This window comes from Aquarana catesbeiana, linkage group LG02 (assembly GCF_042186555.1).
Source record: "Aquarana catesbeiana isolate 2022-GZ linkage group LG02, ASM4218655v1, whole genome shotgun sequence".
In the NCBI taxonomy this organism is placed as follows: Eukaryota; Metazoa; Chordata; class Amphibia; order Anura; family Ranidae; genus Aquarana; species Aquarana catesbeiana.
In genome coordinates this window covers 53268662-53280785 of record NC_133325.1, presented here as the reverse complement: position 1 = coordinate 53280785, position 12124 = coordinate 53268662, and the positions used below count along the sequence as shown (strand labels likewise).

Here is a 12124-nt window from a genome sequence, read left to right as displayed (position 1 = left end):
TATCTAACCCACTATGTAATGAATTCTCTGTGTCCTGTGATGTATGATCAAGAAATGGGGTTTGTACCCTTTTTTTTATAAATTTGCAAAGATTTCAAACAAACTTCACTCACATTGTCATTATGGGGTATTGTCTGTAGGTTTTTGAGGGAAATAATTAATTTAATCCATTTTGGAAAAAGGCTGTAACATAACAAAATGTGGAAAAAGTGAAGCGCTGTGAATACTTTGCGGATGCACTGTCTTTAAACACAGAAATCTACATATACTGCAGATTACCAGTTTTTATATATGGTGGCTGCATTGGTTTTCTATTTTTTTTTCAGCTGGTGATTTTAGCAGTAGCACACTTCCTGTCCTAGAGGGACCATGTTCACTGACTATTGTATCTGTGGAGGAGCAGTGTAGTCACCCTAGGACAGGAAGTGTGTTAGAACATCAGAATCCTTCTTCTCCATCTCCATAACATAGAGAGGGGGGTGGTTTTCTTTAGTCCACAGAGAAACCTGGGAATGATGCAAAGTGATAAGAGTGCAGCGCACAACATTATTGGCTCGTAGCATTTCTGGCAGCATCAGCTGCCCTTCTAGAACAGATATAACAGAATTCTTTGAATAGTGTATATAATGGAACAAAAGAGAGCGTTTCTATACACTTCATTTAAAACACAATAAAAGGGAAATTGGAAATTCCTATATTGGAGATTTTGGTGATAATGGGATGTTTCGGCAATGATCATATCAGTTCTTAGCATCACACCAATCTTCCATTATGTTGGGGCAGTCCCAGTATGGATGGGCATGTTCCATTTTCCTGACATACAGAATATTACAGGAATTGGAGAGTCCACATATGAGAACACCTTCCAGGTGCCATTGGGTCAAGTTGGCTGATATATCAGGCCTTAGCATCTGCCTTGCCTACTGCAATGAAGGTGGTCAGTTCCTCCAGGTTCTGGTATGTGCTGAGCCTCTGCGTACTATCCAGGCTTTCTGCAATATGAGGACACAGGTGAGTACATATCTTTATATAAAACCATCATCATATGATAAGACAGAGTTATAGTATTGTAAAGGAAATTTGTAAGTTCTGTATATAATTGTATTCTATTTTGTATGTATTGCACACTGCCCTCACTGTGCACACGACACTAATAATGTTTTCAGTACATGTTTGCATTCTTTCGAGTCCTGATTAGAATTAGCCTGCCTATGTTACACCCCTTGTTACCATAAAAGTACAATTGTAATATTAATGTGATACCTCCGTAATCATGTGTATAAAAACCTTCAATTGCGTCATAATAAAGCAGAACAGTTATTTGGAAAGATGCGGAGTGTATCTTTTGTGTCTGTTCCCTACTGCAGTAGTTATGATTAATTTGGAACCACTAATCAATATGAGGATAGGAGTTGCCTATCTATAAATTCCCATGTCAGTATCTATCACAAATAGCAGAAGATATATGATTACCACATTGATAAAGTGATGGAATCGTCATGCAAAAATTTGTATATTCCTTACACTGACATACATACAGTGGATATAAAAAGTCTACACAAGGTTAGAACCTGCCTAGGTATGCTGCCTCTCCTGATATAGCTCCCCTGAGGGGTCTATAAATACAAGGTTATAATGAGAAGGGGATGGTGGCGCTCCCTGGTTTGGGTAAGAGTGCCAGTTAATGGTGTATACTTAACTCAAATGTGGTATAATACAAATTATTATAATTTATTATAAAATATAGTGGTCAGTGAGCTTCAAATCCGTGAACAGTGCTTATAGCTATTAGTCACTTGAACGAGGTGATCCACTATAAAATTAGCCTATCCCCACTCAGTTGACATTTTTCCACTAGTGAATTTAACACAATATATATATCTCTAAGGTGAGTATTGTTCACGGATTTAAAGCTCACTGACCACTATATTTTATAATAAATTCTAATAATTTGTATTATACCACATTTGAGTTAAGTATACACCATTAACTGGCACTCTTACCCAAACCAGGGAGCGCCACCATCCCCTTCTCATTATAACCTTGTATTTATAGACCCCTCAGGGGAGCTATATCAGGAGAGGCAGCATACCTAGGCAGGTTCCTAAGCGCAGTCATCTACCCTTCCATAAAAAGTCTACACACCCCTGTTAAAATGTCAGGTTTCTGTGATATAAAAAAATTAGACAAAGATAAATAATTTCAGAACTTTTCCCACCTTTAATGTTACCTATAAACTGTACAACTCAGTTGAACAACAAACTGAAATCTTTTAGGTGGAAGTAAGTAAAAATAATAAACTAAAATAATATGGTTGCATAAGTGTGCACACCCTTTAACTAATACTTTGTTGAAGTACCTTTTGATTTTATTACAGCACCCAGTCTTTTTGGGTATGAGTCTATCAGCATGGCACATCTTGACTTGGCAATATTTGCCCACTCTTCTTCGCAAAAACACTCCACATCTGTCAGATTGCGAGGGCATCTCTTGTGCACAGCCCTCTTCAGATCACCCCACAGATTTTCAGTTGGATTCAGGTCTAGTCTCTGGCTGGGCCATTTAAAAAACCTTATTCTACTTCTGGTGAAGCCATTCCTTTGTTGATTTGGATGTATACTTTGGGTCGTTGTCATGCTGAAAGATGAAGTTCCTCTTCATGTTCAGCTTTCTAGCAGAAGCCTGAAGGTTTTGTGCCAATATTGACTGGTATTTGGAACGGTTCATAACTCCCTCTGCCTTGAATTAGGCCCCTGTTCCAGCTAAAGAAAAACAGCCCCATAGCATGATGCTGCCACCACCATGCTTCACAGTGTGTATGGTGTTCTTTTGGTGGTGATGTGTAGTGTTGCTTTTGAAATTATGGCCTAAAAGTTTAACCTTGGTTTCATTAGACCATAACACATTTTCCCACATGCTTTTGGGAGACTTCAGATGCGTTTTTGCAAAATTTAGCCTGGCTTGGATGATTTTCTTCATTAGAAAATGCTTCCGTCTTGCCACTCTACCCCATAGCCCAGACATATGATGAATACTGGAGATTGTGGTCACATGTACCACACAGCCAGTACTTGCCAGATATTCCTGCAGCTCCTTTAATGTTGCTGAAAGCCTCTTGGCAGCCTCCCTGACCTGTTTTCTTCTTGTCTTTTCATAAATTTTGGAGGGACGTCCAGTTCTTGGTAATGTCACTGTTGTTCCATAGTTTCTCCACTTGATGATGACTGTCTTCACTGTGTTCCATGGTATATCTAATGCCTTGGAAGTTATTTTGTACCCTTCTCCTCTGATCAGAGATCCCTCTGATGCTTTGAAAGCTCTATGCAGACCATGGCTTTTGCTGTAGGATGCAACTAAAGCCTTGTATACACGATCAGATTTTCCAACGAGAATTGTGTGATGACAGGCTGTTGGCAGGAAAATCCGACCATTTGTACGCTCCATCGGACAATTTTTGTCGGATTTTCCGTGGACAAATGTTGGATAGCGGGCTTTAAAATTTTCCGCGGACAAATGTCTGTTGTCGGATTTTCCGAGCGTGTGTACACAAGTCTGTCAGACAAAAGTCCAAAGTACAAACACGCATGCTCGGAAGCAGAGACAAGCCAGAAGCGGTCGGTCTTGTAAACTAGCGTTCGTAATGGAGAATTAACATTCATGGCGCGGCAAATTATGAAATCTCGAAATGCAGCGCACAATTCTCTTCTTCTTTAATGGGATAATAATGAAGCTGCTTTGCTGGTGATACTGATGGAGTTATTGCAAACAAACTTTCAAAGGCTTTTTTTTCTAGTGATATCAAGAATAATATTATTATGCTTTTTTTTTTGGGCAAGTTACCACAACACCATTATCCCATACTTTTTAGGATCAAAGATACAACTGTTGTACCTACAACAATGTTGGTGTCCCTTGTCAATTTTACATTGTATTTCTTTTAAATGTAACTGCCTACTCCCAAACTATCATTTAAAGTAAAACACATAGCCAAGTATTATTCTCCACAGTTTTTTTTTTTTTGCATTAAAAAAAGAAAAATGAAAATTAGACATGCTATCTGCCAATAGAACTTAACCAAAAAGTGCATTCAATGCATCCAAAAATATAGAAAATATTTTTGGATGCATTTTTTGGTTATTCAACCACATGCATGTGTCCTTCTTAATATAGGGGGTCAACAATCCAAGAGTTGGTGAAAGCAGGGGTCCGTCATCCGGAGATAATTGCAAAAAACATCCAGATTATTCTCCTGGAGCTCCCGCTGCAAAGGCATATGACAGGGATATGCAATTAGCGGATTTCCAGCTGTTGCAGAACTACAAGTCCCACAAAGCATAGCAAGACTCTGACAGCCAAAAGCATGACACCCAGAGGCAGAGGCATGATGGGACTTGTAGTTTTGCAACATCTGGAGGTCCGCTAATTGCATATCCCTGGCATATGACATAATTGGTCACAAATTATAAAGCAACCAATTTTTGGTCCAAGAACTTCTCCTCCTCCTGTTCCTGGACTGGACTTTGGTCAAAGCAATAACTCCAAGGCCAATAATATATAAAACACATTATCTCCTCCGATTTCTCAACATGTCTGGTTGACAAACGGCCGTTCAGAAACAAACTGAAAAGCACGAAATGAAAAGCGCGAACTGAAAAGTGCTAAATGAAAAGCGCTGAATGAAAAGTGCAAATCAACACTCACCAAACTTCTACTAACACAAATTAGCAGAAGGAGCCCAAAGGGTGTCGCTAAAGAGCTAAAAAACCACGTAGTACACCACTACTTTCGTGTTTGTTACCCGACAATTCCTTGCCGTTTGTATGCAAGACAAAATCCAGGCACATGCCTTCGGACAAAAGTCCGAGGTTTTGTCTGTAGAAAATACGATCGTGTGTACGAGGCTTAAGAAAATGTCAGGAAAGACCCACTGGAACAGCTGAACCTTATTTGGGGTTAATCAGAGGCGCTTTAAATGATGGCAGGTGTGTACTGACTCCTATTTAACATGAGTTTGAATGGGATTGCTTAAATCTGAACACAGCTACAGATAACCCCAGTTATAAGTGGGTGTGCACAGCTGCAGCCACCTTATTTTTTACTTCCCCCCTCTAAAAGATTTCAGTTTGTTTTTCAATTGAGTTATTCAGTTTATAGGTCACATTAAAGGTGCAAAAAGTTCTGAAATGATTTATCATTGCCTCATTTTTGTTTTACATTACAGAAACCTGACATTTTAACAGGGGTGTGTAGACTTTTTATATCCACTGTATATGAAGGAAAGAATTAATCCAAGGGCCCATTTGCACCTCTGCATTGTGGTAAAGCATGTAACATGCATTTCTGCATTGCTGCTTCATTAATATTGAAGGGGCAGATAGTAAAAAAAATAAAAATACCGCTCCACAACCGCAAACCAAGCATTTGGCTGGTGGTTACATTCCCATTAACTTTAATGGGCGCATTGGACAAAAAGGCTGCAGGAGATCAGCTCCGAGATGCAACAAAGAATAGAAAAAAGGAGAAAATAAGTATTTTTTAGTTTTAACACATGGAAATTGTTTCTGATACACAGGGGTTGGTTTACTAAAATTGTAGAGTGCAAAATCACGCATGGTAACCAATCAGCTTCTAAATTCAGCTTGTTCAATTAAGCTTTGACAAAAAAAATTTGAAAGCTGAATGGTTTCTATGCAGAGCTGCACCAGATTTTGCACTCTCCAGTTTTAGTAAATAAACCCCATAGTACTTTTAGAAAGAATTCCGTTCTTGACGTTCAGAATTTCCGACAACATTTGTGTGACCGTGTGTATGCAAGACAAGTTTGAGCCGACATCCTTCGGAAAAAAATCCACGGTTTTGTTATCGGGATGTCCGATCGTGTGTACGGGGCATTAGAGGGGGCTACTGTGCACAGAAGGCTTTTTACCATCATGCATAGAATGCACGAAAGTAAAAAAAACCTTGGGTATTTAGAACCACTTTAAGAGGGAATGCTGGGAACTGTAAAGTAAATGGCAGCTTTGGTGAGCAGAAACCCACTTTAAATCAGAGTTCCCCTTTACACAAGAGTCCACAGCGTTCCCTCTTCAAAAAAAAAAAATGCTAAACGCTAAAGTGTTCAGATTTGGCTTGAAGAAAAGGTGGCAACCCTAAGGTTATTTGCATCCAGGGCCGATCACTCGCATGTAATTACTGCATGAGCAAATACACGTGATTGGCCACAAATTAGCTGTAGGATGCTCTCATTGGGGCTGCCTCCCACAGCTAATCACCGGAAACTCCCTCTAGGGTTCTCACACGTAGTCCGTGTCGGGTGCATTCGCAGGTGTTCATTCACCATTACTAAGCAGCTAATTTGGCCTTCCCCATTTATTTACAATTAAATTACAAATTGTAATTAAAAACTATGAATGGAAATGAGAATTGTAAGCAGGAACATATACCAATAAGATTATTTACAATACATGTACTGTACAGTGCCTTCAAAACATATTCATACCCCTTGAAATTTTCCACATTTTGTCATGTTACAACCAAAAATGTAAATGTATTTTATTGGGATTTTATGTGATAGACCAACACAAAGTGGCACATAATTGAAGTGGAAGGAAAATGATAAATGGTTTACAACATTTTATACAAGTGTGGCGTGCATTTGTATTCAGCCCCCCGGAGTCAGTACTTTGTAGAACCACCTTTAGCTGCAATTACAGCTGCAAGTCTTTTTGGGGATGTCTCTACCAACTTTGCACATCTAGAGAGGGACATTTTTGCCCATTCTTCTTTGCAAAATAGCTCAAGCTCTGTCGGATTGGATGGAGAGTGTCTGTGAACAGCAATTTTCAAGTCTTGCCACAGATTCTCAATTGGATTTAGGTCTGGACTTTTGACTGGGCCATTCTAACACATGACTATGCTTTGATCTAAACCATTCCATTGTAGCTCTGGCTGTATGTTTAGGGTCGTTGTCCTGCTGGAAGGTGAACCTCCGCCCAAGTCTCAAGTCTTTTGCAGACTCTAATAGGTTTTCTTCTAAGATTGCCCTGTAATTTGCTTCATCCATCTTCCCATAAACTCTGACCAGCCTCCCTGTCCCTGCTGAAGAAAAGCATCCCCACAACATGATGCTGCCACCACCATGTTTCACGGTGGGGATGGTGTGTCCAGGGTGATGTGCAGTGTTAGTTTACCGCCACACATAGCGTTTTGCTTTTAGGCCAAAAAGTTCAATGTTGGTCTCATCTGACCAAAGTACTTTCTTAACTGCAAACGGCACTTCTTATGGCTTTCTTTCAACAATGGCTTTCTTCTTGCTATTCTTCCATAAAGGCCAGATTTGTGGAGTGCACGACTAAAGCCTCGTACACACGATCCGATTATTGGCAGGGGATTGTGTGATGACAGACTGTTGGCCTAAAATCCGACCATTAGTACGCTCCTTCAGACAATTGTTGTCCAACTTTCGGCCAACAAATGTTGGATGGCAGGCTAGTAAATTTTCAGCGGACAACGGGTCTGTTGTCAGATTTTCGTATCGTCTTTACACAAGTCCGTCATACAAAAGTCCAAAAGTACAGACACACATGCTCAGAATCAATGCTCACCAAACACGAAATTAGCAGAAGGTGCCCAAAGGGTGGCGCTCAAGAGCTGAAATTCCACATAGTACGTCACTATGTTCGTGTTTGTTGGCCGACAGTTGTGTGTGCCGTTAGTATGCAAGACAAGATCCAGGCACACACCCTTTTGACAAAAGTCTGACGCTCTGTTGGCCAACAATCCGATCGTGTGTACGAGGCTTAATAGTTGTCCTGTGGACTGATTCTCCCACCTGAGCTGTGGATATCTGCAGCTCCTCCAGAGTTATCATGGGCCTCTTGGCTACTTTTCTGATGAATGCTTGGGCATGTCTCGATAGGTATGCAGTTGTTCCATACTCTTTCCTTTTTCGGATGATGGATTGAACAGTGCTCCATGAGATGTTCAAAGTTTGGGATATTTTTTTATAACCTAACCCTGCTTTAAACTTCTCCACAACTTTATCCCTGACCTGTCTGATGTGTTCCTTGGCCTTCATGATGCTGCTTGTTCACTAAGGTTCTCTAACAAACCTCTGAGGGCTTCACAGACCAGCTGTATTTATACTAAGATTAAATTACACACAGGTGGACTCTATTTACTAATTAGGTGACTTCTGAAGGCAATTGGTTCCACTAGATTTTGGTTAGGGGTATCAGAGTAAAGGGGGCTGAATACAAATGCGTGCCACACTTTTCACATATTGAAACCATGTATCATTTTCCTTCCATGTCACAATTATGTGCCACTTTGTGATGGTCGATCACATAAAATCCCAATAAAATACATTTACGTTTTTAGTTGTAACATGACAAAATGTGTAAAATTTCAAGGGGTATAAATACTTTTTCAAGGCAATGTATGTTTCATGTCTATCTAGAAAAAAAAATTAAAACAACAATATTTCCTTTTTATGTGATTTTGGGATGTGGAGTAGGGAACTATAGACAGCAGGGGTAAAGCCTGAGCACTGCATATAACAGTTGTGTGTCCTTCTTACCCAGTTTTTGTTTCCTTCTTTTGCACAGGCATTTTCCCAGATACACCATGGACACCACAAGGACTAGAACGAAGATAGCACCCCTAATCATGAAGATGATCCCTGGACCTGGATCTGGATCCGGTGATTTCTCAGTCTGATTGTCTGTGCCAGAAATCAAGAGACATACAGGGATAAATGACGAGAGGAAATCCCAGCAATCCCTCTGCGGTCTCAAGCTTAAACCAAATGGTCACCATATCTTAATGTAGGACTAAAGTATCCTGCATGTCCTCCAGGCTTTTACGATTATATGTATGTGTAGTAGAAATATTTATGTATGCTTTTATAGGCACTTTATGATAGACTTACCTGCCAAAGCGCCCCCTCCAGCGATGTGACGGACGCGGTCTCTCCCCATTGCTCTTTTGACGCCACTAACATCCTGACTGATCCTAACTGATCTTCTGCCAAGTCCATCATCTTCGGGCCATCTTGATGGCCCTGACCAAGATGATATACCTGCTGCTCATTCACAGAGAGGCATGCGAGATTGTACACTGAAATAGGAGGTAGACAGGAAAGGAAAACCCACACAGACACAAACTGCTCTGATTGAGCTTTCCACTCTCAATAACTTAGGGGCAGATTCCCATGTCCAGGGCCTTTTTCTCATAGAATAGGTGCAGGTACTCCCAACTTCCGAGTCACCCCTTGTCTCTGTCCTCTTTTAGAGAATACAGGACCAAACATTATTTGTGGTAATTTAAAAAATAATTTCTATAGAATTTGTTAATGATAACAATAAAAGTGGTAAAATAGATCCCCTGCAGCCAGCGATAAAAGACCTCCCTTATCAACAATATACCCCCGTAACAATAACAACCCCCCCCAGCAGTAATAGACCCCCACCAGCAACAATAGATACCTCCCTCAACAGTGGATCACTCCCAGCAACAATTGGCCACCAGCTGCGGCCGGTCCATAAGGGGCACAGGGGCGCCATCCCCCTAATCTCTATGCGCCGGCCCCTAATCGCCATGCGGGGCGCCGGATGCATAGAGTTCTATGAGTTTTTTTTTTTATTGAAGTCCACCCTTCAAAAAGCCCACCCACTTGTGAGATTAGCGAATGAACACTCGCTATTGTCTTCCTGCTGTTTGTTTGCCGGCCCCCCCCTAAAAAAGGAACACCAGCCACCACTGTAGGCCACCCTCCCAAGCAACATAAGACCCTCCAAGAAACAACAGATCCCCCACCAGCAAAAATAGATCCACCCCTGCAACAAGAGATCCTCCAGCACCACCTTGCCATTAGATACACTCAATGCTGGAGGTGCCAAAACTGCCTTCCTCCACGTTCCCGCTGAAAAAAAACCTGCAAATGTCACTGAATGTCACTGTAAACTGCCCCCCCCCCCCCCCAATGTTCTCTTACCATAAAAGTACAGGAGGATCTCAGTCTGGTGGATCAGGATGTTATGCTCATCGTACACCTCTGCAGAGTATCTTCCCTCGTCCTCTCTCTGGACACATCTCAGGAGGAAGCTGCCATTAAGGAGTATGCTGTACGTCTCATTGCAGCCAGTGATACAGATACCCCTAAAGATCTCCCCCAGTGGCTGCTCATCTTTCCTCCAATTCACCTGGATGAGTTGTGACTCCAAATCCAGAGGCAGCAGGACTGAGGTGTTGCCAGGCCCCAGCACTTGCTCTGCAGGGATCTCTATAGGGATAAAGAGTGAGACAACTTATCCTATCAGTGTAGCACATTACAAAAGTGGTTCTTCGGTGGTCATTGAGTCTAGAGGACCCAGGAGCCTCATGAGACTGTAAAAGTCCTAATTACATACAATCAGACGGTGGCTCTGGGCTTTGTGAGGCCTTAGGCAAAATTTAGACTTGAGGCCCCACTCACGCCCATGATGGAAAAAATAATTCAAGTGAGAAAAACCAACTGGGGCATGGGTAAGGCAACCATTGGGGCTAACAATTTAGATGTGCTGTACCCCATAGCATTCAAATCTACAGCTCACAGGACATTGGCGTGATCAGCGAGCTGTGATATATAGCAATTATAGCATTAAAAAATAGCATTAAATAATAGAAAAAAATCTTAGAACTTACCTATTTTATGTGAAATTTGTGAAATTTTTTTCTGCGCAGATGCTCAGTTCTGGGTTTAACTTGAGATAAGTAGTGTACAGGGGACAGCAGGGCAGAGCACAGGAGGTTGCGGCACATTACAGGGGGGCACAATAGGGCACATTACAGGGGTGGCAGCAGGGCACATTATGGGGCACACAGAACATGGGGCACAACTTAGGTCACACAGCAGAACATGGGGCACAACATAGATCACACAGCAGAACATGTGGCACACAGCAGAACATGGGGCACATCATGGGGCTCACAGCAGAACCTTGGACAGAACATGGGGCACACAGCAGAACATAGGGTACATTGTGGGGCTCACAGCAGGTCATGGGGCACATCACAGGGTACACAGCAGAACAAGGGACACATCATGGGGCTCACAGCAGAACCTTGGGCACATCATGGGGCTCACAGCAGGGCATAGGACACACAAAAGTGCAATGGGGCACATCACAGGTCACACAGCAGAACATGAGGCACATTATTGGGCACAGAGCATATCAAGGTTAAAAGCAAGGTGCAAAGTACACATAACCATGCATTGCTAAGATAAAAAATATAAACATTGGTGTATGTTCCATATAAGGACATCGTTTTCACAGGTAAGACCGAGCCTCTTTTTGAGATTTGTTGTTTACAAGTTAAAAACAGTTTTTGTGCTAGAAAATTACTTAGAACCCCCAAACATTATCATTTTTTTTCCTAACACCCTAGAGAATAAAATGGTGGTCGTTTCAATAATTTCTGTCACACCGTGTTTTTTTGCGCAGCGGTCTTACAAGCGCACTTTTTTTTGGAAAAAATAGACTTTTTTGAATTAAAAAATGACACAACAGTAAAGTTAGCCCAATTTTTTTTACATTGTGAAAGATAATGTTACGCCGAGTAAATTGATACCCAACATGTCACGCTTCAAAATTGCGCCCGCTCGTGGAATGGCGACAAACTTTTGCCCTTAAAAATCTCCATAGGCGACGTTTAAAAAAATCTACAGGTTGCATGTTTTGAGTTACAGAGGAGGTCTAGGGCTAGAATTATTGCTCTTGCTCTACTTTTCGCGGCGATACTTCACAAGTGTGGTTGGAACACCGTTTTCATATGCGGGCGCTACTCACATATGTGTTTGCTTCTGCATGCGAGACGGGGCGCGTTTAAAAAAAAAATTTCTTATTTATTTTACCTTTTATTTTTTATTTTTACACTGTTCTTTTAAAAAAAAAATTGTGTCACTTTTATTCCTATTACAAGGAATGTAAACATCCCTTGTAATAGAAAAAAAGCATCACAGGGCCGCTTAAATATGAGATCTGGGGTCAAAAAAATCTCATACTTACACTAAAATGCAATAAAAGAATTGTCATTTAAAAAAAAAAAAAAAAAAAAAGCCCTTCAGAAGGTATGGGCGGAAGTA

General features: G+C 41.2%; 1 protein-coding gene across 7 annotated transcripts in view; it reads right to left on the bottom strand.

Moving 5' to 3' along the window:
- Positions 1-209: 209 nt before the first annotated feature.
- The window catches only part of LOC141126874 (neural cell adhesion molecule L1.1-like), a 37933-nt gene continuing 26018 nt past the window's right edge, over positions 210-12124 (bottom strand). For 4 of the 7 annotated variants that reach the window (XM_073612898.1, XM_073612900.1, XM_073612896.1 and 1 more), the window contains 3 exons: positions 9995-10282; positions 8579-8722; positions 210-992 (listed from right to left, as the gene is read on the bottom strand). In XM_073612898.1, coding sequence (XP_073468999.1) covers positions 898-992; positions 8579-8722; positions 9995-10282 — 527 coding nt within the window. In that variant the 3' untranslated portion in view covers positions 210-897. The remainder of the gene's footprint in view (positions 993-8578; positions 8723-9994; positions 10283-12124) is intronic. The other 3 variants (XM_073612902.1, XM_073612901.1, XM_073612903.1) reach the window with 1 other exon arrangement.